The sequence below is a fragment of the Chelonia mydas genome, chromosome 5 (genome assembly GCF_015237465.2).
Source record: "Chelonia mydas isolate rCheMyd1 chromosome 5, rCheMyd1.pri.v2, whole genome shotgun sequence".
NCBI classification, from domain to species: domain Eukaryota; kingdom Metazoa; phylum Chordata; order Testudines; family Cheloniidae; genus Chelonia; species Chelonia mydas.
Window position 1 is genome coordinate 43,772,712 of NC_051245.2, and position 27,887 is coordinate 43,800,598.

At 38.8% G+C, this 27,887-nt stretch overlaps 1 protein-coding gene across 2 annotated transcripts in view; it reads right to left on the reverse strand.

The window, feature by feature from the left end:
* Positions 1 to 2,438: 2,438 nt before the first annotated feature.
* JMY (junction mediating and regulatory protein, p53 cofactor) overlaps positions 2,439 to 27,887 on the reverse strand; it is a 128,158-nt gene continuing 102,709 nt past the window's right edge. For both annotated transcript variants that reach the window (XM_027829003.3, XM_043546398.1), the window contains exons 8-11: positions 21,757 to 21,852; positions 20,164 to 20,707; positions 11,512 to 11,822; positions 2,439 to 5,424 (exon numbers count right to left, since the gene is read on the reverse strand). In XM_027829003.3, coding sequence (XP_027684804.2) covers positions 11,515 to 11,822; positions 20,164 to 20,707; positions 21,757 to 21,852 — 948 coding nt within the window. In that variant the 3' untranslated portion in view covers positions 2,439 to 5,424; positions 11,512 to 11,514. The remainder of the gene's footprint in view (positions 5,425 to 11,511; positions 11,823 to 20,163; positions 20,708 to 21,756; positions 21,853 to 27,887) is intronic.

The window sequence follows — 27,887 nt, forward strand, 5'->3', positions numbered from 1 at the left end:
ATAATTGTGTTAAAGACTTTCTTAAAGCCAAGCACAATGTGCTAGTGTTTGATTCTATTCATAATATTGCACAAAGCTAGTGGATGGTGAATCAGTTTTCCATTTGATTATTTCTGATTTATTCAACCAAAGTTAGAAAGTGTCAGTTTATTAACCCTTTATTCATGCAAATCTGCAGCTTTCTGCATGTCACTAACTTTGTGGCTCTGCACTTAGAAATACATAAGATAACTTGTAAAGTAGGTAGCAACCACAGAAACATGTATGGAGAGGTCACAGTGAGTCTGTCTCTAATCACATACCTCTCCACAATTCATGAGGGTGAAAAGTATCTTCCAATGGATGTGAAGACTTGAAAATCAAGCAACTCTACCGGTTAATTAATTACTGTAGAACCTTTGAATTACCAAGCACAACTTGAATAAAAGCCATGATGAATTATTTAAAAACTTGATGCTGTGCTTCATATTAGTTGGGACCCTACCCACTGAGATAATAAACGAGCAATATGTGCCCAGTCAAGGTTTTTCTTTTAACAGACACCCCCAGCTTGGTCTTTTCTATCAGCTGTAGGCAGTCTTTCCTCATTCACATAATTATAGGTCCAATAAAGTCACAAATTGGTCATGGTCCATATTTAAAGATATCTGAGATCCACAGAGGGGAAGGGAAGGAAGACCATTTTGGTAATATTATAAGGCCCAAGGACACAGGTTTTAGGAGATGTGAATTACAATAAAGTTATATAAATCCCAAGTTGCAGATTCACCATGGTCAAAGCCAGGAATTTTGGACGAAGTTGTAACTGAATGGGCAGTGCAAAGAATAATATACACAACAACACCCCCCTCTCCCCAAAATACACTGGCATACCCAGCCCCCTCCTAAAAATTCTAACCTTTAATACATGATGTTTTAGGCAGCAATTAAATATAAATTCATTTTGTAGGAAAATTTTAAATTACAGTATATTTATAGGATAAAAACAGCCACTTCTGTATTTTACACAGCATTAGCTAGCAAGACAGGTCAATGTGCTTCACTATACCAAAGAGCACTTTTTAGAATGAACCTACTTTCCCATATACTCCAATAGCATTCAGCAAATGCAACATGCTCTCTCAGTAAGATACTTCCAGATCTTACTGCTTCTCTTTACAATAAGCCTTGCTTGGCTGTAGCATATCGATTCTCTAACATTATACACAGTATCTTGCTTCATGCTTACGGGATCATTACCAGAAATAACACAGGTAAAGTAAGTACATAAGTATTACAATGAAAACAGCTGCTTAAACTGCAAGTAACCTTAATTTACAGTTACAGTCTTTAAATTCAGTGCAACGAAGGGAATAAAAGAGAATATTAACTAATGGAAGTTTCTGCTTCCTCGTCTCAATTAGTTGCATTTCAATAAAGAACCGTTCATAGTTTGAAGATTTTTGACTTTACAGAACATAATGCTGAAAGGCAAAGTGACTCTTTACAAAGAATCTGATGAAGTCTATTGAACCCAAAGTCCCTGATGCAGCCATTGAACACCACAATATCGGATCAAGTTTACTTATGTTACAGCTACGTGTTGTAGAATACAGGCTGCTAAACTTTTTAAAGAAATCTTAAAAGTAACATTTAAAAGAGAAACAAAACTTTCATCTATGCTTAAAAACTAAATCCCACTCAAAATATGCAAACATAATATGTAAAAGTGAATAAAATAAGAATGTTAGTCATTTTTAATGGATTTTGGGACCACAGTGAGGGAGGTACAGAAATTCAAATAAATGCTAATCCCATTCCTGATCAAAAGACTATTGTTTACTTTTCATTTTTGGTTACTCTAATAAAAATAAACCGTTTTAATTCCTTTTTCTCACTGATAAATTCTCAGTCCCCAAAGTACAGTATATACTCATGCTTCCTGAATTTATATGTATTTCAGATTGGGAAATTCCAATTCCTTACCTCAGTGAACCCATTTCACTACCAAACTGCTCTATTTTGAATAAACAAGCAAGTTTTCCTGGAATGTAGAATGCGCAAAAGATGAGAAATTGTTGAAGATCAGTGGCTAGAAAAAGAACAATTCAGCGAAATGATGTAGTGCATCCATGAAGAGCAAATACTGAAAATCTCTAGTGATCATTTTATGTGAAAGCTTTTTTTCCTCTTGTACACATGTAAGTATTAATGCTATCCCCATAGTGATGTTTGCCATGGTATCTCAAGTGCAGAGCTATTCAATAAACTTACTGTCAGTCACAGATGTGCCAGACTAGCAAGGATTGTCATAATTTCTCTAACTCTTCTGAAAGTAATTGGACTTTCCCCATATAACTTCTTTTGCAATACCAGTATAAATCATTATCTAAAAGCACTGGGAGTATTTTTATGCATGGAATTGTAAATGGCTATTAAATTGAATAACTGTTTGAAACTGTGACATCCAGTAACTACTTTAGATTAAAACCTGATTTTTAATATGCTGTAGATAACACACCCCATCTTTCCCTTTTAAAGTTGCAGTTTGAATTTGATATAAACTGTTATGCTCAGCACAGCAGCTATCTTTTGTGTGCATGTGCATAAAATATGATATTCCTATGAATAAGCAATGTATACAGACTCAGTCAGGAATCTAATATTTTAACTAAATATATATGTATCAAGGACAGGTTTATTCTTAATCATGAACAAGTTTTCAATGCAAAGTTGACAAATCATATGTAGATAAACCTGAGAACTCTGTAGTACAACCCAGTACAGAGCTATTTAAACATCTCCCTATATAGTGATAAATTTGTGGATAATAAATTTAGTGCAAGGGGAAGGAACATTATTCCTGTTTTTTCAAATTACACTATTCACCCCCCCAACTCAAAAGTTTTGCCAGTGTTTTATGCACACTGTCCAATCTGCAGTTTGGTTTTTTGCAGCAAGAAAAACTAGACATACTTGATGTCCCACCATTGCTGTTGGTCTAGCACTCAGCTTCACATACACCAGTGGTTCTCAAACTAGGGCCACCGCTTGTTCAGGGAAAGCCCCGGCGGGCCGGGCCGGTTTGTTTACCTGCCGCATCCCCAGGTTCGGCCAATCACGGCTCCCACTGCCCGTGGTTCGCAGCTCCAGGCCAATAGGAGCTGCAGGAAGGGCGGCCAGCACATCCCTTGGCCCGTGCCGCTTCCCGCAACCCCCATTGGCCTGAAGCAGCGAACCACGGCCAGTGGGAGCCACGATCAGCTGAACCTGCGGACGCAGCAGGTAAACAAACCGGCCCGGCCCACCAGGGACTTTCCCTGAACAAGCGACCGCCCTAGTTTGAGAACCACTGACATACACTATATTATCGTAATTTGCAGATACTTCTGTTTTGTGCTACAGCTAAAAATTCATGCACTGGACCCAGTTTATACTGTAATGTAATCTGGAATATGGATGCCTGTACACCATAGGCACACAAACTACTTACATTTATGATCTATGCTAAATGATTACACATGATACATTTTGAAATTATTAGTTAGATGTAAAACCATAGAAATAAACTGGGAAGAACTTAGGTTGTCAGGTCCTTGACAAGCTAATGATGGATGTGTCATAGAACTGATGCTCTGTCCAAGAAAGATGCTGCCCCAAAAGCTGATACCTGGAGCAAAACTGGTATCATTTCTGAAAAATGCTGCTCATAAGCATTTCTTCTGAAAATGAAAATGTTTCACTAAACATTATAGATAAGGCAAAAAAAAATCAAGAAAAATGCCTATCAATGCCAAGTATAGAGTGGCAAATTATCTTTCAAAACATGACAGATCTTTATTATTCAGGACAATCATTGTAAAACAGCCTAAATGTTCCAAGATCTGAGGTTCATTTTGGTTATATAACCTATTGCCAAGGTAAATATTCTTGCTCCCACAACTATTTTAAGAAGAACTGATATAAAAGTTTAAGAGGAATATGTACTCCATTACACAACAATAGCAATTCATGAATCTGCTTCTAAATGAAAATGAGTACAGTAATTTGTCCTTCATAAAATGAATACTGAACACAAAAATAATTTTGTAAAAGGAAAGGGGTGGCGTGTCTCTCAAACAGTACATAAAATTTTAATGAAATAAAATGCTGGTCAAGACTTTCATAGAATTTGAGCACTTCTCAACTAACAAACATTACATGGAGCCTTTAACATGGTACAAGATTACTTATTACTCTGTATAAGATGTACTTTTAAGTACACTGGCATTATAAAACTAGCTGCCCGCAGCTATTAGTCATGCAGTTTAGGATTATTTCTTTTTAAGTTCTCACTGTATTGAAAATTGTACTCTCCCCTCCTTTAGAGACACATACAGCGAGCAATAAAAGTGTAGTTTTCAGCAAAACAGGCTGTTAGGTATGATGTACAATTTTTTGTAGCTACTAAAGGAAATACTAACAATTAACAGAGAAGCATAACTTTCATAACTGGTGTTAATATGTTTAAGTCCTGCATTCTCCTTAAATAAGAAAGTAAAGAAGGTTACTTACAGTAATCAAACAAGAACAGGTCAAGCTAACAGAGAAAAATAATTTTAAGTATCAAATTACAAAATATTGCTTCTTATAACATGTTTGTATGTATGGTATAACTATTAACTCAGTTCATCTCACCTAAATATTACTGTTTAAAAGAGCATGGAAAATCTACTTTTAAAATGTAGGGTGTAAGATTATATCTGACCTTCTAAAAAGGTGCTGTAATATGCCATGTTAAGTGTACCATATTGTAAACACATACATTCTTAAATACATGTATTCCACTGTTATGGTACTTATTAGACTGTACAGTCATTTGTTGTTATTTTTCATACTAACACATTTCTTTGCAGTGAGAAGAATAACTAAAGAGATCTTACTTGCATCTCTATCTGAATTTTAGCTATTGTGGAACAGCTATTAAATTTGTTTTTCAAGCAGATGATATTTTCAGTGCACTGAAAAGTAGGTTTCATAGCTGTCCTGATGTTTTAACTGCATCCCCTGGTAGCTTTATCAATGCAGCATTCTTCCCACTTAAAATGTTCCCTCACTTAACTGGCCATATATACTAACACAAATGTAAAAAGTGCTTAAAGAATTGAGAAAACATCCTGAAGACCCTTTTCTCATTACAGTTATACAAAATGCATAATTAAACAACTTAGCTTTTTGTCCAACCTTGCACTTGTGGAATGAATAAAAAATAATCTGAAAAAAATCAGTGTTTCACGTTTTTTCACATACTCAATCATTTGCCAAAGGAAGCCTTTTTTCTACTATGCAGCTGATGGTCAAAATTGCTGGCTTTTAATTTTCTGAAATGAAGAGGAAGATTGATCTCCAGCTGTGGGCTATTTTTTGTTGTTGTTTTTTTCCCTTGCTTCAGTGGCTGCTAGTCACCTGTGTAAAAAAACAAAACAAAGAATAACTGAAAAACATAATTTAATCTCAGCTGTACAAATCCCCTCCATTAAATACATTAAGCAGCATTTCTAAACCCTTAGATTCTCACTAATTCCAGTGTTTTAGAGCCATCAGAATGGCTCCTACCAATCCCAGCAACCAGTGTATGGGGCACAACCAGGCCTCCACTGTGCCCTCTTGGGGTTATTGGCAGCCAATACAAGTTAGAGCACTCTCAGGTTGCTCTAAATTGCTACAGGGGACTGCACTGTCACATAGCTGGCCCAAAATCAAAGTATCTAGAAAAATCTTACAGTCACCTCTTCCCTGAGTTGCTCTGGGCATTCCTTGGTCTCAGTTGAGAATCTGGGCTCTTATGTTATTACAGCATTTGATTGATGACTGAAGTCAAAACAAACTTCTTTAACAGAGACTATGCAATCTTAAAAGTATAAAGGATCTAAAACTTCCAACTGGCTATTTTCTGAGCATCAACAATTTTCTGTGTGCCACTGCATCTTCTGGTAGTGATTCAAATGAATGCAGCTGACTCATGTATTGTCTTGTGAGATTTAGAAATTATAGGGAAGACATCAATGGAAAAAATTTAGTTTCAGAAGCTAATTCACATAACGTAGTTGGAACCTCTGACAGACCAGATTTAATCTTTCATGTGTTGTTTCATTCTGTATATTTATAACTATTTTTCAAATTACAATCTCATCTATAGAACTTCTAAAATAAGTTCTTGTGAAAGTATACAAGGGTTGCTAAAATGCTTAAAATAGTGCATCGATATTCCACTTTTGCCTTTCATTATGGCATAAGCGTACAATTAACAGAGGATTATACTCTATGCAAGGAAGTATAAATTAAGTGCTTCAGAAAGTGCAAGGGGGACTTTTTTTTTAAAGGGACAGTTTGTGTGATTTAAGGTCTTAGAAACAGGTAATTATTTGAAGACAAAGACAAAGAAAATATGAATAAGAAATGGAAGTTTCAACTCCCCTCTTAGTGAGTTAGTCTGAGATGAACACTACATTTTAAAACTGGCAGAGAAACCGAACATTCCACTTTAAATTCTCATTTTACACTTCACATGCTTCCTCTTTTAAAACTTGTATAAATGCTAGTTTTCTCTCAAAATTCAAGAAAAAAGGAATACTCCTTTCATGCCACCCTCTCCACAGCTCCCAAATAAGTCACCCTTATTTTTTATCATACCCTATTTTATAAGCTCCTTGGGATAAGGACTTAGTCTTTGTTTGAAAACACATGCATTTTTAAGACTCTATATGAGTAATAAATTAGGATCAATATATATTACACAGAGCACCCTATGAAGTACTTATAAAACATTGTTACTAGGGCTGTCAAGCAATTAAAAAAATTAATCATGATTAATCACACTGTTAATAATAGAATACCATTTATTTAAATATTTGTGAATGTTTTTGACATTTACAAATATATTGATTTCAATTACAACACAGAATACAAAGTGTACAGTGCTCAATTTTATGTATTTTATTACAAATATCTGCACCGTAAAAAACAAAAAATAGTATTTTTCAATTCACCTAATACAAGTACTGTAGTGCAATCTCTTTATGATGAAAGTTGAACTTACACCCTACAAGTCCAATCAGTCCTACTTGTTCAGGCAATCACTCAGACAAACAACTTCGTTTACATTTGCAGAAGATAATGCTGCCTGCTTCTTGTTTACAGTGTCACCTGCAAGTGAGAACAAGTGTTTGCATGGCACTGTTTTGGCCAGTGTTGCAAGGTATTTACATGCCAGATGCGCCAAAGATTCATATGTCCCTTGATGCTTCAACCATTATTCCAGAGGACATGCGTCCATGCTGATGACGGGTTCTGCATGATAACAATCCAAAGCAGTGTGGACCGCCGCATGTTCATTTTCATAATCTAAGTCAGATGCAACCAGCAGAAGGTTGATTTTCTTTTTTGGTGGTTTGGATTCTGTAGTTCCGCATCAGTGTGGCTCTTAAGACTTCTGAAAGCATGCTCCACACCTCGTTCCTCTCAGATTTTGGAAGGCACTTCAGATTCTTAAATCTTGGGTCAAGCACTGTAGCTATATTTAGAAATTTCACATTGGTATCTTCTTTGCATTTTGTCAAATTTGCAGTGAAAGTGTTCTTAAAATGAAGAACATGTGCTGGGTCATCATCCGAGACTGATATAACATGAAATATATGGCAGAATGTGGGTAAAACCATGGAGCAGGAGACATACAATTCTCCTCCAAGGAGTTCAGTCACAAATTTAATTAACACTTTTTTTTTTTTAAACAAGCATCATCAACATGGAAGCATGTCCTCTGGAACGATGGCCAGAGCATGAAGAGGCATATGAATCTTTAGCGCATCTGGCATGTAAATATCTTGCGATGCCAGCTATAACAGTACCATGCGAACGCCTGTTCTCACTTTCAGGTAACATTGTAATTAAGAAGTGGGCAGCATTATCTCCCATAAATGTAAACAAACTTTTTTCTCTTAGCAATTGGCTGAACAAGAAGTGGGACTAGGTGGACTTGTAGGCTCTAGAGTTTTACATTGTTTTGTTTCTGGGTGCAGTTATGTAACAAACCCCCCTATATTTGTAAGTTGCACTTTCATGATAAAGAGATTGCACTACAGTACTTGTATGAAGTGAATTGAAAACTACTATTTCTTTTGTTTCATTTTTACAATGCAAGTATTTGTAATAAAAAATAATATAAAGTGGGCATTGTACACTTTGTATTCTGTGGTGTAACTGAAATCAACATATTTGAAAATGTAGAAGAACATCCACAAATATTTAATAAATTTCAATTGGTATTCTATTGTTTAACAGTGCGATTAATTGCAACTAATTTTTTTTAATCGCGATTAATTTTTTTGAGTTAATCGCATGAGTTAACTGTGATTAAATCTACAGTTCTAATTGTTACACATCCACTATACTTTTTTTGCCCCAAATCTTTACTGTTATTTGGAGTTATAACTAAGTTATCCGTATTCGAGGAAACAAAGCATTCACAAACAATTTTACCATCTTCCTTATATTATAAGGAAGAGACATACCCAAGATCAACCAAAGGGACACCTTTCTACCAAGTCAGCTCAGATTTTATTTCAATTTATCATGGACCGAATTTTTTTTTTTTTTAGTGAGGGTGATTCTTTTAAAATTGTTTTATCTTCAGACTGCAGTTATAAAGGGAAATCCCTTAAACTGTTAGTCATTCATTATTGCTTATTTTCCCTTTTAGTTAATTCTTTTCTTTACCATGTAGTGTATTAATTTAAATATAGTTTATATGTTTGAAATAGAGAAAGTATCAGGGTAGGTCTACACTACTCACCTGATCGGCAGGTAGCGATTGATGTATCGGGGGTTGATTTATTGTGTCTAGTCTAGATGTGATAAATCGATCCCCGAGCTCTCTCCCGTCGACTTCGGAATTCCAGTGCCACAAGAGGCACAAGCGGAGTCGACGGGGGAGCGGCAGCAGTCGATTTACTGGCATGAACACACCGAGGTAAGTCGATCTAGGTACATCAACTTCAGTTACGCTATTCTCGTAGCTGTAGCTGCGTATCTTACATCGATTCCCGCCCCCGCCTCCCCGTGTAGACCAGGGCTCAGATTTAGCCTTAAAGCTTATTTTTTACTGTATTATTTGTACTGTATTAATTACAGTATAAAATTTAGCTTATACAGATTTAAGTGAAGATGATTTTTTATAATATCTGCCAGTACACAATGTATGCCCATTTGCAGTATAAAATACCTTCTTGTAATGTATTTTGCCCCAGAGATGTAATTTTAATCAACAATGTCATCCTTTTAACAGGTCCTGGCATTAAACTGATTTCCTTGTACTACAAAACATGCTCTGAAATTTCTGCAGTAGACCATTATTTAAAGTACTATGTAATTAATTCTGTTAAATCAATTTATACATTGAATCAAGTAGGGTCATATCTGTGAAAACAACAGTAATTCAGGAGAATAGTGTTACATATGTTTCAGTCTATTGCTCGTGAAATCAGATTAGTTCATACAATTCCTCAGCATAGCCTAGTTTTTGTAAGTTAGTTTGTTTTTAAACACAAACCATTACAAATGTATCAAAAAACTGTCAGTTAAACAATTACACCCCACTGAAGTATTTTTTATAACAACAGAGTTTGGAGGGGGGTAAAATGCAAATGCCAAATGTGTGTATAAATCTCTACAGAACTTAGAGTCCAAATTCCATAAAATTCTAAGCACCTTCAACTTACTGATTTCAGTAGAAGTTGAAAACTCAGCATTTGGCAGGACTGTGTCCTTAACAAGGGAAAGGACCATAAAAGTATACTCTCATGGTGAGAGTATTTAAGGTTCAGATAACGTTAGCTTACAAAAGATGATGGCAACTGGTGCCCTATCAATACCTCAGATTAAAAAAAAGGGAAGGATTCTGAGGAAAGCAAAAAGTTCACAATATCCTGAGGTATTAAAGGGTATTCTTCCCAAGAGGAAAACAAGATTCAAAGAGACACAATTAGGCTTACAAAACAATTACATAAAACCAAATCACTGAAACAGGTTTGGTCAAATGTCTAAGAAGAGTGACAGAAGAATAAACACACTAAAAAAGCAATTCAGCCCACATCATCTTCTTTGATTATAACAATGGCCATAGGAAATCATGAGGGACCCAAACCTGCAATCATTGTGAAGTTAATAATAGTTTTGAGGCAGGTGTCAGGTAACTATTTTCCTTTTTTAAAATTTAGAATAGGAAATTAAATTGGCTTTAATTTAATAAAGATTTGTCATCACAGTACAATTCTACAGGTTGGTTGTTTTGCTGGGCTACCATCCCTTTTTAATACCTGTGGTACTTGCACTAAATGTCATTTCCCAGCTGTGGCAGTGTCCCAAAAGCTCTCAATCTCTGGAATGCATTACTGCTTAATTATTAACATACAAATGGGGTGTCTTTTGCTACCACTATATGTAATTTGAATGCAATATGTATTATTTATTCCCTTTAACTCACTATACACCTTGTGAGAGTCCATTTCTTAGAAAGTTTGTGAAATAAGTTCTTTAGAGATCCTTGTGCCTTTCTCCTTGATCTAGATTTACATTTTTATTTACTTACAAATATGTTTATTTGAACCTTTTATTTATATTTAAATATGGCCATGTTCTATCAGCAGATTTGCTTCAGAAATACAGCACTCTGTCAGTCCAGTTTATAGGAGTAGCACAGAAGAATCTGTGTCTTTTGACTACCACCACAATCTTGAAAACTAAAATTCCTTGGCTATTTCTACATTGTTCTGAACTCATTAAAACTAGCTATCTTAAGTCTAAGTTCTGTTCTTGTATCACATCTAACGCCTGGAAATTTGTGGGGTATTTTATGCATAGCAGAAGTGTAAATTATACTGGCATATTTACTGTTTATGGTTTAGAAATCTAATCAGACCGTTCACAGATCTGAAAGAAAGCTATCAAAAAGCCAGCCACCAAAAAGACAGACAGACAGGGTAGTCAACAAGATTTCAATATGCTTAGTAGTCAAATCTAATCTTCTTTGACTTGTAATTATTTAGCTTCAAGCGGGAAATACACTGGATTTTTACACATCAGAAGCAATTAGAAAACATTTGACATTAGTAAATGTAGGGATATATTCAAGAGTGATTTTGTTGCATTATTATTTCTGAAAGCCCTTTTCAATCTTATAAGGTACAGTCTCATCAATATACTGAGGTGTAGGTTTTTTGTGAGGACAATTTTTGTCACGGGTTTAGCAAAAAATGTTTACAAAAAAAATTTCTGGCAACAGCCCAGAAATATGTTTCCCTTATAAGAAGTTTAATTAACTCCCTTTGAAATGCCAGTGGTTCAGATTAGATATTCACATTTTTACCAGTTTATATATATTGGATGATTTAGGCACACTCCTAAGTCTCCTAGACTTTCTAGCCCAAGCTTAGGAGGTATTCCTAAATAAGTGTCAACAAAATTAAAATTTAATTTTTAAAAATGTAAGAAATTTACAGGTTAATTTTCCCAGTCTGTGCAAGTCAAACTCTCCTCTTCATCTTCTGATTCAGGTGATGCCTCCTTAATTCTTCGCAGTGCTTCATGGATGCTACGTGTTAAAGGGTCAGTGTCAGGCAGAATTGTAAACGACTCTCTCAGAACATCTTTCTGCACCTTCTTCAGTTTCACCCCTTTCCTTATCTGTGCCAAGATGTTATTGCCGTCATCTTCATCGGGGAAAGGAGGGAGATTTCTCTGCTCAACCTTTCTTAGGTGAAAACTACCACGCTTCAAGGAAGCCAGCACCTCATCCATTGGGGAACTCACTGCAACAAATCAAAAGACTGAGTTAGTAATAAGTTTAAGATATTTACACATTTCAGCATCTTCATTTTTGTTTCCTATATGACAAAGGGTAGTTACCACAGCAATTTTGCATCCTAAATAGAGGGAAAACAGTAGTAGTTTAGATACCGTCATATAACTGTTGGTTAAGTGCTAACTTTCTAATGGTGTTTTTATCTCCAATTGTATTTTTCTCTAATGTCAAGAAGAAATTATATTTGTACCATGAACACCATAATATGACTTCTGAAAACCAAGCATCATCAGCATATGGTATACAGTATGGCTACTTTGGCAGGTAAATTATCCTGCCTGTAAGACAATGAGTTACAAAATCAAAATACATTATGATGTCTATTTCCCATGGCTGAAACTCTGATAGTGAGCACATAACTTAACTGACTGGGCTGCATACTCTGTGTAATGCAAGCACCAGAGGAGAAACTGAGTTCTCACAACATGCCTGAGGTAGCTGGTTTGTATCCACTGCATGACTTCTACTACAAGCCATCGGGAGTAGCAGATGTGGTCAGCTGCAACAGCATATATTTCCTTCTCCTCCAATCTGAAATGTGGAGGTTTTGGCCGGTGGATTTGCACAGTACTAATCCCAGCCTTCTCAAATGCTCCCCTCCCCAGCAATTAAAGCAAGCAGTGCAGCAATTTAGCTATGTTAAGGCACAGAGTGAGGGCCCTTTATAGTCCTGAAGCTTTACTCCCCTGTGAAACACACTTAGTATTTCAACTGGATTCTGGCTTTGCAGGTCTCCAGATTAGATAGAGGCCAGGATTAAGTGTGTCGACAAAAAACAAAAACAAAACAGCATAGTATTTTCAGTACAACAATGGGAACTAGCTATGTACCAGCATATCATATCCAAAGTGAAACATTTATCCATAGCTGAAAAACTCTCTCCAATTCTCCTAAGTGTATTGTGGAATACATTATCAGGATATCCTTTGTTATCCATTTCTGGATTTCAACAATCCTGAGCTTTGGACAAGCATTTTTATTTATTTATATATTTGCTGTGATGGGGCCCCACATTTGGGAGTAAGGGGTGAAGTTTCTCTGGCAAATCAACGTTATAAAGACTCAGCTTTCAGAAGCTACGTAGAAGTTCAGAATGTTAAATAAATCCAATGGGAGATGGATTAGTGGGGAGAGTGCAGATGCAGAAGTCAAAGATACTCTTGGGGAGGAGAGGGTAGATTTATAGTTTTTATATTATTACACAATATAATGTGTGCAATTTCTTTTTATGTTTTTATTTATATTAGGGCTGTCAAACAATTGAAAAATTCTGATTTATTGCAAGATTAAAAAATAATCACGATTAATCGCAGTTTTAATCACACTATTAAACAGAATACAATTTATTTAAATATTTTTGGATTTTTCTACATTTTCAAATATATTGATTTAAATTACAACACAATGCAAAGTGTACAGTGCTCACTTTCTATTATTTTTGATTACAAATAATTGCATTGTCAAAGAGAGAAATCAAACAGTTTTCAGTTCATCTCATACAGCTACTGTAGTGCAATCTCTGTTGTGAAAGTGTAACTTACAAATGTAAAATTTTTGTTACATAATTTCACTCAAAAATAAAACAATGTAAAACTTTAGAGCCTACAAGTCCGCTCAGTCCTCCTCCTTGTTCAGCCAATCGCTAAGATAAACAAGTTTGTTTACATTTACGGAAGATAATGCTGCCGGCTTGTTATTTACAATGATACCTGAAAGTGAGAACAGACATTGCCATGGCACTGTTGTAGCCAGCATTGCAAGGTATTTACATGTTAGGTATGCTAAACATTTGTATGCCCCTTCACGCTTCGACCACTATTCCAGAGGACATGCTTCCATGCTGATGACAGCTTCTGCTCAATAACGATCCAAAGTAGTGTGGATCAACGCACATTTATTTTCATCATCTGAGTCAGATGCCACCAACAGAACATTTTCTTTTTTTGGTGGCTCATGCTCTGTAGTTTCCAAATTGGAGTGTTGCTCTTTTAAGACTTCCGATAGCATGTTCCATGTCTCATCCCGCTCAGATTTTGGAATGCACTTCAGATTCTTAAACCTTGGGTCAAGTTCTATAGCTATCTTTAGAAATCTCACATTGGTACCTTCTTTATGTTTTGTCAGATCTGCAATGAAAATGTTCTTAACTTGAACAACATATGCTGGGTCATCATCTGAGACTACCATAACACGAAATATATAGCAGAATGCGGGTAAAACCATGGAGCAGAAGACATACAATTCTCCCCCAAGGAATTCAGTCACAAATTGAATTATTGCATTTTTTTTAAACAAGCATCATCGGCATAGAAGCATGTCCTCTGAAATGGTAGCCGAAGCACGAAGGGACATATGAATGTTTAGCATATCTGGCACATAAATACCTTGCAATGCCGGCTACAACAGCATTATCTTCCATATATGTAAACAAACTCATTTGTCTTAGAGACTGGCTGAGCAAGAAGTAGGACTGAGTGGACTTGTAGGCTCTAAAGTTTTACATAGGTTTGTTTTTTAGTGTGGTTACGTAAAAAAAACTAAGTTGCATTTTCATGATAAAGAGATTGCACTATAGTAGTTGTATGAGGTGAACTGAAAAATATTATTTCTTTGGTTTATCTTTTTATAGGGCAAATATGTGTAATAAAAAATAATACTATAAAGTGAGCACTGTACACTTATTCTGTGTTGTAACTGAAATCTATATATTTCAAAATACAGAAAAACATCCAAAATATTTATAATTTAAATTGATATTCTATTTATTGCTTAACAGTGTGATTAAAACTGTGATTAATCATGATTTATTTTTTAATAGAGTTAATTTGTTTTGAGTTAATCGTGACTGACAGCCCTAATTTATATATAACTGAATATCAAATTACACATACAATTAGAGATGGGACTGGTAGCCCCTATTATTAAGTTCTGTTTTCAGTTGCTTATAAACTGTGAAACCAACCATTTGGGTTGATAATTTCCATATAAGGTGTCTGCCTCAAGCTCAATTTCTTTGGCAAATTTCACCCAAAATTGTTTAGCTGCTTCTGAGAACAAGACTGAGGGAAAATGTTGTTTGTCCATGCAAAAAACAAAACCTAGTGAATTTTTCGTAAGAAAGGTCTAGCATTTCTATGCTTTGGAGCAGGGACTTGGGCTGTCAGAGATATGCCTTTTGAAGACCCTCCTCCTCTGTGAAAATCTGCCCAAATTTGGTCAAGCTAGCTCAGATTTTTGTAAAGACAAACACATAAGGGTACATTCTAAGTAAGTGTCTTCAGGGCCGGCCTAGACCAAATGGCACCCCAGGTGAGGATTATCTTCAGCGCCCTCCCCTCCACTTGTTAAACTTTTCAATACCTTATTTTTTATTGCATTTGTAGCCCATTTCATGACTTTGATGCACGATTTAAGTGCATGATTTATCCCTGTCATATAAAAGACAATACATTTGCATGCTAGGATCCATAAATCTGAATTTATTCATGCCACATACAGGAAAATAAAAAAAATTCATTTCCTCTAAGCTTATAGAAACTTTTAAATTTTAGGAATAACTGAAATGTATTAACATAAAAAAATTGAACTGTGCACCAATATTGTGTGGATCAGTATTAAATAGTGTTACAGTAAGTGACAGTCTTAGAATGTTAACCCTAGTCCTTTAGTTCAAAAGGTCGCTTTTTTCCACCTTTGCCCTCGCAAACTGAAGCACAGTAGTCAGAGAGATCCAAAGACTGGCCACTGGCATTTTCAAGCGACAAAACAGCAAGTGATGTCAGTTTCTCATCAGCCACTGTCGATAAAAGATATGTTTTAATGAGCCTCAGCTTCGAAAAACTGCACTCACCACCAATGTTCCCTCTAATTTTTGATAGGCCATGTGCGCAAAAAAATTTCTTCTGTGCAAATTGTTTTGCTTCTGTGCAAATTTTTGTGCACACGGTGTTTCACCGTGTGCGCAGGGTTTAGGGTCTGGGCTAGCACACATGCGCACAGCTTACAGGGAACAGTGCTCACCACCTGCGACTATGACCAGCAGCGTAAGAAGACTCCTTAAAGCTATCCAGACATTAGGAAAAGTGTCTTTCAGCTCTGCATCATAAATGAATTGGAGAACTTGAAGTGGAGAGTGCTTCCTGTGTTGCAAAATGTGGCAGATGTTGTCCAGTTTGACAGAGGTCTTTATCATTGACATCCAAACATTCCCCATGTGTCAGGGTCTGGTGAAGGTCCATATAAATTGTTCAAGTGTTTTCCTGTCTGCCAGCAGCTTATTGAGGTCATACAAAAAACCCCAGGTCTTTTTGTGAGGCTTCACTTGTCCAAACTTTTCTTCGATGGACATTCAAGCAGTTTCAACGAGTGAGTAAAAAACTCCCTCTTTAATCTTTCTTCCAAGCTTACCATCACCTTATCTCTGCCCTCGTAACCAAATTGTCTTTTCTTCTGAAAAATATGAGTTTCCTTGAAGACAGGCTCAACTCCTAAGTTTTCCACATTTCCTTGGAATCCGTTGTCTCTGTAGACCACAACGAAAGCAAGGCAGCTTCTTATCAAAGTAGTAGCCTTCACGATGTCCATGGACTGAGTTTGTAATGCCTTGCTTACATTTACTTGGAACAGGATATCGTGCCAAATGACAATTGAGACCAGAAATTTGAAATCAATGATCTGGTTTGCCAGGCTTTGTGCCTCATATCAGATCCTGGCCTCAGCTTTACTCAACTGCACCAGTTCCATTAAGGCGTTGTAACCCTCAGTCATTTGGTACATCACTGGCCTTATGCTGTCAATGCGGCTCTCCCAGCAAGTGTCACTTAGCGGCTTCACAGTCAGATTTGTAACATTGTCCATGAGGATCTTCCACTTGACAGCTGATGCTGAAAACAAGACATATCCTTTGCAGTACTCCAAAGAGAGATACTGATTCTAAAGATGATGACACTGTATCTGACACAACCAAGTTGAGGGAATGGCAGCCACAAGGCACACAAAAAGGGTTTTGAACTCAGCGCAAGGATCCTTGCCTGGACACCACTCTTTCTTCCCCTCAGGTTCACGCCACTGCTGTAGCCTTGGCTGCAGCATCCTGAAGCTTTATTTTATTCTCATTCAAAACGTTCATAAACAGTTCTGTTAGGCCTTTTCCAGTAGAGTTGTCCACAAACCATCATGGAGGAAGGAAGGAGGAGAAATGGATGGAGTACCCATCCCAGATGATCTCCAGCACCCAGTTGTCAGAGATTATCTGTTCCCAGGTGCTGAGGAATAGAGTGAGATGGTCGCCAAAGGGATGGGTGGGGTTTTCCAGTGTGATGCAGCAGTGAGGAGAGTGTTCTACGGGCACCTCGACCAACCCTTCAAAACTGTCTCTTCGAGTTGAGAGGGTTGAGAGGAAATTTGCTGAGATCCCGACGTCTTCTGTTTGGGAACCTGGGCTTCTTCCTCTGGGGTTCAAAAGATCTCTGTGAATATTTAAATGAATATTGAGATGAGTATTGTGATGAGAGAGGATTGAATGCTGGCTGAGTGCTGTACTTTCTTTTGTACCCAGGTGTACAGATCATGAGGGATCGAAGAGTGGATCTTGAATTTTTTAATGTCTGGAGGGAGGCATCAGTCTCATCGACAAATAATTTCATCCCTTCAGAAGGGAGGTCCTCCACAGTCAGTTGGACCACCTTTGGGAAGAGGGATAGGTGAAGCCATGAGGCCCATCTCATCACAATGGCGACTGAGATAGAATGAGCTGCCCTGTCAGCTGCATTGAGTGCAGACTGGAGAAATGTTTCAGCCACCAGTTGGCCCTCATTGACTAAGGCCTTAAATTGCTGCTTATGAGAATTGGGGAGCTGTTCAATAAAATAATTAAGCTTTGCACAGCTTTGATAGTCATATTTAGACAAGGCTTGATAGTTTGCCACTCTGAACTGGAGGCTGGCCAAGGAGTAAGCCTTCCTGCCAAAAAGGCTAGGCGCTTCCAGTCCCAGTCATAAGGGGTGGACTTAAACTGGGTGTTGGCAGCCCTTAGAATTAACTGTGTCCACAATGATCGAATTGGGAGGTAGGTGTGAGAATAGAAATTCTGTGTCTTTTGGTGGCACGTAATATTTCTTGTCCATCCGCTCGCAAGTTGGTGGAGTGGATGCGGGGGTCTGCCATATCTCCTTGGGGGGGGGGGGGGGGCGTCCAGCAGAGCATCATTAATAGGATGGCCACTCTGGAAGAGGTGGAGGAATGTACAATGTCTACCAGCTTGTGGTGTGATTCATCCAGTCACCTCTTGTAGTGGTACTTGTAGTGCCTCTGCCACCCTCTGTGCCAAGTCTTGGTACAGTTTAAAGTCATCCACCATTGATGGCAGGCGGACATCGCTGTCTTGTCTGGTGACAATGACAAGAAGTGGGCTTGAGGAGTGACTTCCTCCTCAACTTTGGCCTCTAGTTCCTCCCTTGGATGCTCGGGGGGTTCACAGGCCCTTGAGGCAGCAGCTGAAGGAGGGTACTTCCTTGGCTGCTGGAAGGCCACACTAGAGGTAATGGCAGGCCCAAAGGCATCAGGCCCCCAAGGGTCCCAGTATGGTTACTGTGATGGGAAGGGGGCCAGTGGTTGGTACCACAGTTGCCCAAACCAGGAAGGCTGTGGGTCAGAGGGGCAGTGTGCCCAATGTCCATAGTAGAACTGGGCTCTGTATGGCAAGTGAGAAGAGAGGCGGGAAGCCAGGTCCTCTTGCTCACTTTTTGACTCAGATGACAGAAAGGGCGGTATGTGGCAGGAAGTCATTGGCGAGTCTAGAGCTCTGGGTGAACTCGGTACTGGGTATGCAGTATGCATCCGATGAAGTGAGCTGTAGCTCACGAAAGCTTATGCTCAAATAAATTGGTTAGTCTCTAAGGTGCCACAAGTACTCCTTTTCTTTTTGCAAAATTTTGAGGACATTTTCCAAACACTGAAAAATGTTTTAAGCTTTAAGCTTGACTAATATACTTCAATTGTCCAAAAGTTTCCTTTCTAGTTTCAGACCGACCACTAGGAATTTCAGTCCAAAAGAAGTTTTTGGAAAAAGCCAAAAAGGGAGTTAAAAACAGACAAAGTTACAGAAATAACCGCTGAGGCATTAGTGAGATTCCATATTAATACTAAACAAATGTAATTATACTCTTCATTTCACACAGATTTTGCAATCCCTAAAATTGATGTAAAACAGAATTCTAGAGAGTAAGGATCATCCCACCTACAAACACATGAGTATATTAGACATGGAGTTTCATGCAGGCAGAGCTCTGGGTCATAGCTGACTTCAATAGAAAGCTGCACAGGTGCATGGGTCTCCACACACAGACATCCTTGCAGGATCAGGGCTTTTGTGCGCTTACAATAGTAGAGAATTCTTTTTGTGGTAGGAGAATTAAAAACATCACCTTTTTGAAGGAGTTAGGTGATTAACAATAAGGGGTACAAATAAAGGCTCCATCCAGTCACTACCATAGCTCTGTGCATGAGGCACAAAAGGAGCTTCACTTATGTCTGACTACTTCTCAGCACACTTTTAATTAAGGTTAATTAAATCAAGGTACTGGCACAGACCCAGAAGGGTAGGTATTTTAGAAAACAAAGTTTGCTAAACGAAAAGTACAAAGTGTGAAATCCTGGCTCTATTTAAGTCAATGGGAAGACTCCTATTGACTTCTTGGAGCAAGGATTCCATCCCAAGTTGGTAAGGAAAGACTGTTTTCCCATGCTTCCCAGAGGAAACAATGAAAATTAAGTACTAAAATTTTAAAATTCATCACCTATGTCTCAATGTTTATTTAATTTCTAACTAGCAATCTGTGGGGGTTTATTCAAGGCTGCCCACACCAACTCGTTTGGTGGGAAGAGAAAGGATACACAAAGGTGGCAGAGTGAGACAGATAAGGTAAGTACTGCAATTAATTTCATTTTTGTATACTGCAGAAGTTTTTGCACCCAGGTCTGATCTAAAGACGTCTGTTATGTAATGTCTGTCAACTGAAAAACTGACTGCATCCTCAAGTACAATTTGCAGTTTACGTGGAGTTAGATATAACTGAATCAACAGCATACACTACAGTACAAATTCCCACCACTTGATTTCACCAAACTTTTCAGTCAAGGGCATTAAAACAAGTGTTGCATTGATAATTATATATAAAATCCACCATACCCTTTTCTACACAGCAATCAAAAAAGGGGGAAACAAAATGACTACAAGTACATTCCTTAGCAGTTAATTATGTTTAAATAAATATAAACAAAAATATTACCTCTCCTCCTTTGTAAACCCTCTAGATCTGTCTTCTTAAGTTTCTTCTTGGCACTGACTAACTGACTGCTATCAAAAAGATGTGCTGATGGGACAGTGGTAGACTGTGGGACTCCCTTATCCTCACTCTCCTGTTTAACAGGGCTGTCACTTTTCTCTAAGGATTCAGTAGAATCTTCCTTGATAGGCAGAGGCGGTGGTGGCGGTGGCGGCAAAGGAGGCGGAAGTGGAACTACAGTAACAGGATCTGGTTGAAGCTCATTACTGGCAAGAAGTGGAGGAGTAGTATGATGAGACAGTTCAGAGGTAATGCCATTGGGTGGTAACGAACTATCTTCAAGTTGTTCTAAGCTTCTGGGCTCCTGGGTTTGTAAAGGCTGGATTACTTTTCCCAATTCCACCTCCTCAGTTTTCTTTTGGATCTGTGTGGTTACTGGCAGAGATTGAGGTTGATCTACATAGGACACTGAGCTGGGTGTACTACTACTTCTTGCATGTGCCAGTCGCAGTCTGGTTGATTTAAGTATTACTTGCCCAGGGTACCGCTAAAAGGAAACAGTTATTTAAAATTAGATCAGTGTATGCAATATACTATACTAGAAACTAAAGAACATGTGATCAAGTGATTTTGCCTTTGTGACAAGGAAACTCACTTCTTTTTGTTCTTTATTTTGCTATTTTTATTCTTTATTTTGCTATTGTATTTGCCCCTCCCTCCCCCCCAGTTTGTGTCCTTTCAAATTGCAACTGTGCATACAAACTGCTGAAGGTGAAATTAAAGGCTACTTTTGAAAACCTGGCCCAATGTGTATTTTTTTTTAAATTACCACAAATGACTTAAAACATAACATTTTTACAAAGCTACATAGATCCTATCCATATGGATATACTATACATAATGTAACCATTAATTACTTGATTAATTTCCTATTGCTTCAGTGTGTGAATTTACTAGTGTATAGAAGCTGTAAGTTTCTAGCAGCCTTGCAAGCAATTCGGGTGGAAAGACTCATTTTTTATATCACTACTAAACAAGATTTCTTGCTAATAGAAATTCTCCAATTTTATTACTTGTTCAGTCTTAGATGCATAGGCCAGGAACCATTAAAAGGAGTTAATATTGTGTCATTTTCTTGTACTCCCGTCTGCACCCATCTGTTGTCTCTTGTCTGGTATTAGGTTGTAAGCTCTTTGAGACAGGGACTTTTAGGTACTATGGTAATGCAAACAGGTCACATGATCCAATACATGTGTAAAACAGCACCTGGATCATATCTATATAAGGAAAGGAAAGACCCTGCTTCAGTTCCTGATTATTTTCCTGTAAATATTAACAGAAGAGAAACTGAGAAGATGGAGGTTAAGCACAGAACTATGCTGCAAAACATCCAAAGAATTTTATCTAATGCTGTACCTTATTTCCACTTAAATCCACTTAAAGACTATGGGAATTTTAACACCTATTCCCAAAATGAATGCTTTAAGTATTTAAAGAAGAACAGATCTCTCTCAGGATATTAGCAGAATATAACTGAAGCATATTTTCAAAAATAAATGCTACACAATGAAGAAGAGTAGTCATTACTTCTGTTACCTGTTTAAATGTGCGAAGTCTGTCCAGTGTTTTCTGTCGCTCCTGACTAACCCAGGAGCTCTTTTTTTCCTCTTCATCTTGCAGCTGATCTTGCTTCTAAGAAAGGACATCAAAACCACATCAGTTACTATGTATAGAACAACATACATCATAAGAATTCAAATTCAAGGTATTGTTGAGGCCAAGAGCTTATCAGGATTCTACTCTTATCAAGATTAGATATGTATATGAATAACAAGAATATCCTAAGTTACAAAAGTAAAGTAAACAAGAATTTTGAAAGGTATATAAACGCTCGAACTTCAGGGCATAAACCAAACTTTAACTTTCGGGAGCCAGAAGTATAATGCCCTGGGGACTAGTTATCCCATAACTGCCTACTGCAGATTTTGTCTCTCTGAAGCAGCCAAGACTAGTTACTGTTGGAGATAACATATAGGACTCAATGGGCCACTGTTTGATCCAGTGTGGAAGATCCTATGTTATTAAGTAAATAAAACTAAACTGAAAAAGTAATTGTTTAAAAAACAAGTGTGCTTTGGCATTCACGGTCTGACTACGAAACAGGCTGCCTGTAAGGAATTAGTGCAGTTGGAAGATTAAATGGATTTAAAGGCTCCCTAATGAGACCTCAGGTTTCAAATTTATTCTCAATTTATGCTGCTACAAAACTGATCTAAAAATAAATAATCTTAATTTGCCCACAAAATTCATCAAAACATATTCTTTGGCTCTAGATGTCCACCACTAGAAAAGCAGGAGTGTAAATGCTGGCTGAAATACATTAACAAAAGTATGGGAAAGATTGCACAGCATTGCCAGTGTCATTCTTGGCTCAGACTGGTACTATTGGTCTCCTACTTTCATATGATTAGAACTGAATTTAGGTGATTAAGAAAAACGATGAGCAAACAGAAGACTATTAGTTACATTGATACATGCCCAGTCTAAACATTAAAATGCCAGTCTATACACTTGTGAAAAGTGAATCCATTTAATGGTTCACTTTTTCTGGTGTAAAAGAATTCTTTTAAAACCCATTTGCAGTCAAATTAGGGATAAAGTAGGTTTCATAGAATCATAGAATATCAGGGTTGTAAGGGACCTCAGGAGGTCATCTAGTCCACCCCCCTGCTCAAAGCAGGACCTAAACCTCAACTAAATCATCCCAGCCAGGGCTTTGTCAAGCCTGACCTTAAAAGCCTCTAAGGAAGGAGATTCCACCACCTCCCTCGGTAACCAATGCCAGTGCTTCATCACCCTCCTAGTGAAAAAGTTTTTCCTAAAATCCAACCTAAACCTCCCCCCACTGCAACTCGAGGCCATTGTTTCTTGTTCTGTCATCTGCCACCACGGAGAACAGCCTAGCTCCATCCTCTCTGGAACCCCGTTTCAGGTAGTTGAAGGCTGCTATCAAATCCCCTCTCACTCTTCTCTTCTGCAGACTAAATAAGCGCAGTTCCCTCAGCCTCTCCTTGTAAGTCACGTGTTCCAGCCCCCTAATCATTTTTGTTGCTTTCTGCTGGACTCTGTCCAATTTTTCCACATCCTTCTTGTGGTTTGGGGCCCAAACGGGACACAGTACCTTCGATGAGGCCTCACCAATGTCAAATAGAGGGGAATGATCACGTCCCTTGATCTGCTGGCAATGCCCCTACTTATACAGCCCAAAATGCCGTTAGCCTTCTTGGCAACAAGGGCACACTGTTGACTCATATCCAGCTTCTCCTCAGCTGTAACCCCTTTTTTGCAGAACTGCTACCTAGCCACTCGGTCCCTAGACTGTAGCAGTGCATGGGATTCTTCCTTCCTAAGTGCAGGACTTTGCATTTATCCTTGTTGAGCCTCATCAGATTTCCTTGGCCCAATCCTCTAATTTGTCTAGGTCCCTCTGTATCTTATCCCTACCCTCCAGCGTATCTACCTCTCCTCCCAGTTTAGGGTCATCTGCAAACTTGCTGAGGGTGCAAATCACGCCATCCTCCAGATCATTAATGAAGATATTGAACAAAACCAGCCCTAGGACTGACCCTTGGGGAACTCGTCTTGATACTGGCTGCCAACTAGACAAGGAGCCATTGATCACTACACACTGAGCCTGACAATCTAGCCAGCTTTCTATCCACCTTATAGTCCATTCATCCAGCCCATACTTCTTTAACTTGCTGGCAAGAATACCGTGGGAGACCATATCAAAAGCTTTGCTAAAGTCAAGGAATAACATGTCCATTGCTTTCCCCTCATCCACAGAGCCAGTTATCTCATCATAGAAGGCAATTAGGTTAGTCAGGTATGACTTGCCCTTTGTGAATCCATGCTGACTGTTCCTGATCACCCATGATTTTTTCCAGGGACTGAGGTGACGCAGACTGGCCTGTAGTTCCCCAGATCCCCCTCCTTCCCTTTTTAAAAGATGGGCACTACATTAGCCTTTTTCCAGTCATCTGGAACCTCGCCCAATCGCCATGAGTTTTCAAAGATAATGGCCAATGGCTCTGCAATGACATCCGCCAACTCCTTTAGCACCCTTGGATGCAGTGCATCCAGCCCCATGGACTTCTGCTCGTCCAGCTTTTCTAAATAGTCCTGAACCACTTCTTTCTCCACAGAGGACTGAAGGTTTGGTTCCCCCTCCCCCAGATAAAAGTATTTGCACTGGCAAATGTGAAGATGCATATTGCAAAATTTTGTATGAGGGGAAGCAGTTCAACTCCCTCTATCCCAACCCCAGTATGCTATTCCTCAATATGTGACTGCCAAAAGACAATGCAAGTACAAACAGAAATACCAATTAATTCATAAAAATGTTACAGGTGGAACTGGTGGCACTGCCTTTTTGAAGGTTGGCCAACACCTCCCATTATAAGACCTTGTTTTCAGTTATTTATAACTTTGCCAAAGTTTTACCATTTCTGCTGAAGTTTTCCATACTAAGTATCTACCTCGTGCTGAATTTTTTTTTGGAGTTTTAAAGTCAGAACAGTTTAGTCATTTCTGAGAACTAGACAAGGGAAAAATGTTATTTTGCCCATGTTAAAAGATCCTAGCCACTTTGTCGATAAAAAGTGGTAGTGCCAGGCTTTGAAGCAGGTACCTGAAATTTGGCAGGGATTGGCCTTTGTGTGAGGGATATGCCTTTTGCCACCTAAATTTGGCCAAGTTATAAGTCTATGAAAATAAACTGTACAAAAAAAATTCTAGAGATTTAGATTTTAGTCACTAAACTCCTTGAATATTCCCTCCTCACCAAGCATGCTCGAGCCTCTCAGCTCTTAGTCCTGACCAGACTGTCCACCATCTGCACAGAGCATAATCCACCAGAACTACAGGGGCAGAGCTGGACCTTCCTTGCAACTGCTGCTATTCTCAGCTGGAGTGGAGCTGGGCAGCAGAAATGACAACCAGGGGCTTCTCTCTTCTGTACTCTCAATAATGCTCCTCGTCTGGTACCCACACAGCATGGAAGAGGAATCCACCTGACTTGAATGCACAGGGTACAAGAGCCAGACTGGAGGTGAGGGAGAGGAAGAAATGCAAAGGATCAATTTGGAATGGAGAAGAGAGGGAGGAAGCGAGAGGAATAGAAACTGTCACTGGGATTTGGTGGGAGGAAGGAGTCTGGGAGCCAATGGTGGAAATGAGGATGAGGAGTTGGGAGCCAATTGTCCAGGGATGGAGAGGACACTGAGATCAGCCAACGAGCTAGGGTGCAGAGGAGAACTGGGACTGGCTGGGCAGGGAGATTGAAAATGGGATGAAAACCCTGAGGAGTGGAGACAGACTGGGACAGCAAGGTGTAGGGGACAAGGACAAGGAGCCCCAGGCAGGAAAGAGAGGACTGGGACAGGTTGGAGGGACCAGGACAGAAAGCATCAAGTTTGGGGTGGGATGAGGAGAGGTGAGGTGAAAGAGAAAGAAGTGTCTGTGCCCACAAGAAAATACTCCTTCCAAAGCCTGGAATAGAACCCAAGATTCATGAGTTTCACCATTCCTCTGCTGTCAGCAACATCTGGGAAACCCCCTGGCAGAGTGTGTCTCATCCCTCTCCTGTGTGTCCACATAGAAGATGACAACCTACTATTGCTCTTAATTATTCCATAAGCTCAAATGGCAGAGATCTGCGTGATGGATCTAGAGGTTCCAACTCTGCTGACGACCCACGTGGACATCAATATAAGCCACATAATGACATTTGATTTTTTTTTGGTTTGCTTTTTTAAACACAGAGGAAATTACATACAAAAACTACATTAACAGAGCATTAAAGCTGAAAAGTCAAACAGTCAAAAGTTAAGATACGCCAGAATTAAGATTCAGCCCCCTTTTACTTAGGCAATACGATACAGATCACATACTGTTTTTTCCACAGGTCCCTGCCTTGTTCATTGCACAGGATGGACATGCGCAGGGTTATATAGTGAAGGAGACTATTGATAGGATCCCTTGCCTCACTTGTAGAGGAAGAGGGAAGCTGAGGCAGGGAATTGCAGGAAGAGGAAAAACAGTCTCATGGTTAAGGCAGCTGAATGCTGACCTGGATTCTATCCCTGCCTCTGTCACAGAGTTCCTGTGTGATGCTAGACAAGTCACATAAACCAGATTTTTCACAGGTGGTCACTAAGATAAGTCTACACTGTGAAGAAAAACCCACAGCTGGCCTTTGCCTGCTGACTTGGCCTCCCGGTGCTGTTTCATTGCAGTGTAGACTTCCAGGCTCAGGCTGCAGCCCAAGTTTTGGGACTCTTCCACCTCACAGAGTCCTACAGTTTGGGCTGCAGCCTGAGCCCGGAAATCTGCACTGCAATGAAACAGCACTGTAGTCCGAGCCCTGCGAACCCGAGTCAGCTGGCACAGACCAGCCATGGGTATCTAATTGCTGTGCAGACATATCCAGATTGTGTGTTCCTTATTTTCTGGGTGTCAAACTTGACATGCTGAGGTTTGATTTGCAGACATGCTAAGCACTCATAATTGCAACTGCAGTCATTAGGAACTGTGCTTGAAGTGCTATATAATGCTACGTACACTAAGAATCAGGTGCTAAGCACCTCAAATTGAGCACCTAAACTCAGAGAACACTTTTCATTTTAATCCCTCTGTGCCTCCATTTCCCCATCAGAAAATTGAGATAATATCACCCCCTCATCTCGCAGGGGTGTTGTGAAGATACATTCATTAATGTCTGTGAAACATTCATACTAGAGTCATGAGCATCATAGAAAAGCCGAGGAGGAAAAACAAACACATACTTACCTGCACAGAACCTGTGATTCTTCAAGACGTATTTTTCATATATACATATATAGTCCACTGCTGATGGGTGCAGACCCAATGTGCTTGAGCCGGAGACTGGGATGGTACATGCACCCTGCATGTCATTGTGCTTCCAAACCAAGGGCATAAAGGAAAAGGTCATCCCAACCACACTCAATTCTCTCACCACCAGCAGAATCAGTGATGAAAGACTCCACACTAGTGTGGATGGATGGCTGGTTATGGAATATATGTATGGACTATACATCTCAAAAGTAACCACATTTAGTATACATGTAACAGGTTCTTCGAGTGATTGTTTGATATATTATATGTATGTATGTTCAACTGTTGGTGACTCCCAAGCAATGATCTGTTAAACAGAAAATGAAGCACAGTTCTACCAAAGATGGCATCATCTCTGCAAGCCTGTGAAATGACATAGTGCTGAGTGAATGTGTGGACAGAAGACCACATTGCTGCTTCACAGGTGTCTCAAATCAGTAGGTTCCTGAGAGAGAACACCAGAGTGAATTGAGCTCTTATTGAATGAGCAAGTATTTTAGCAGGTGGGGGTTTACTAACCAGCTGATAAAGTCTCATACATGTGGAGATCCAACTAGAGATTCTTTGTGTGACTTTCTCCATAAACTACAACCAATCTAGGAGACTTTCTGAAGTCTTTAGTTCTGTCAAAATGATGTGCTTAGAGTACTTTCTAATTAATGTAACCTCTGTTACCCTTTATCAGAATGTGGCTTTGGAAAAAAGTCAATTACCTGGTTTAAATAAAACTCTGAAGCCACTTTAGATAGAAACTTGGGGCATGATTTTATGGAAACCTTGTTCTTGTGGAAAAGTGTGTATTGCAGGCCTGC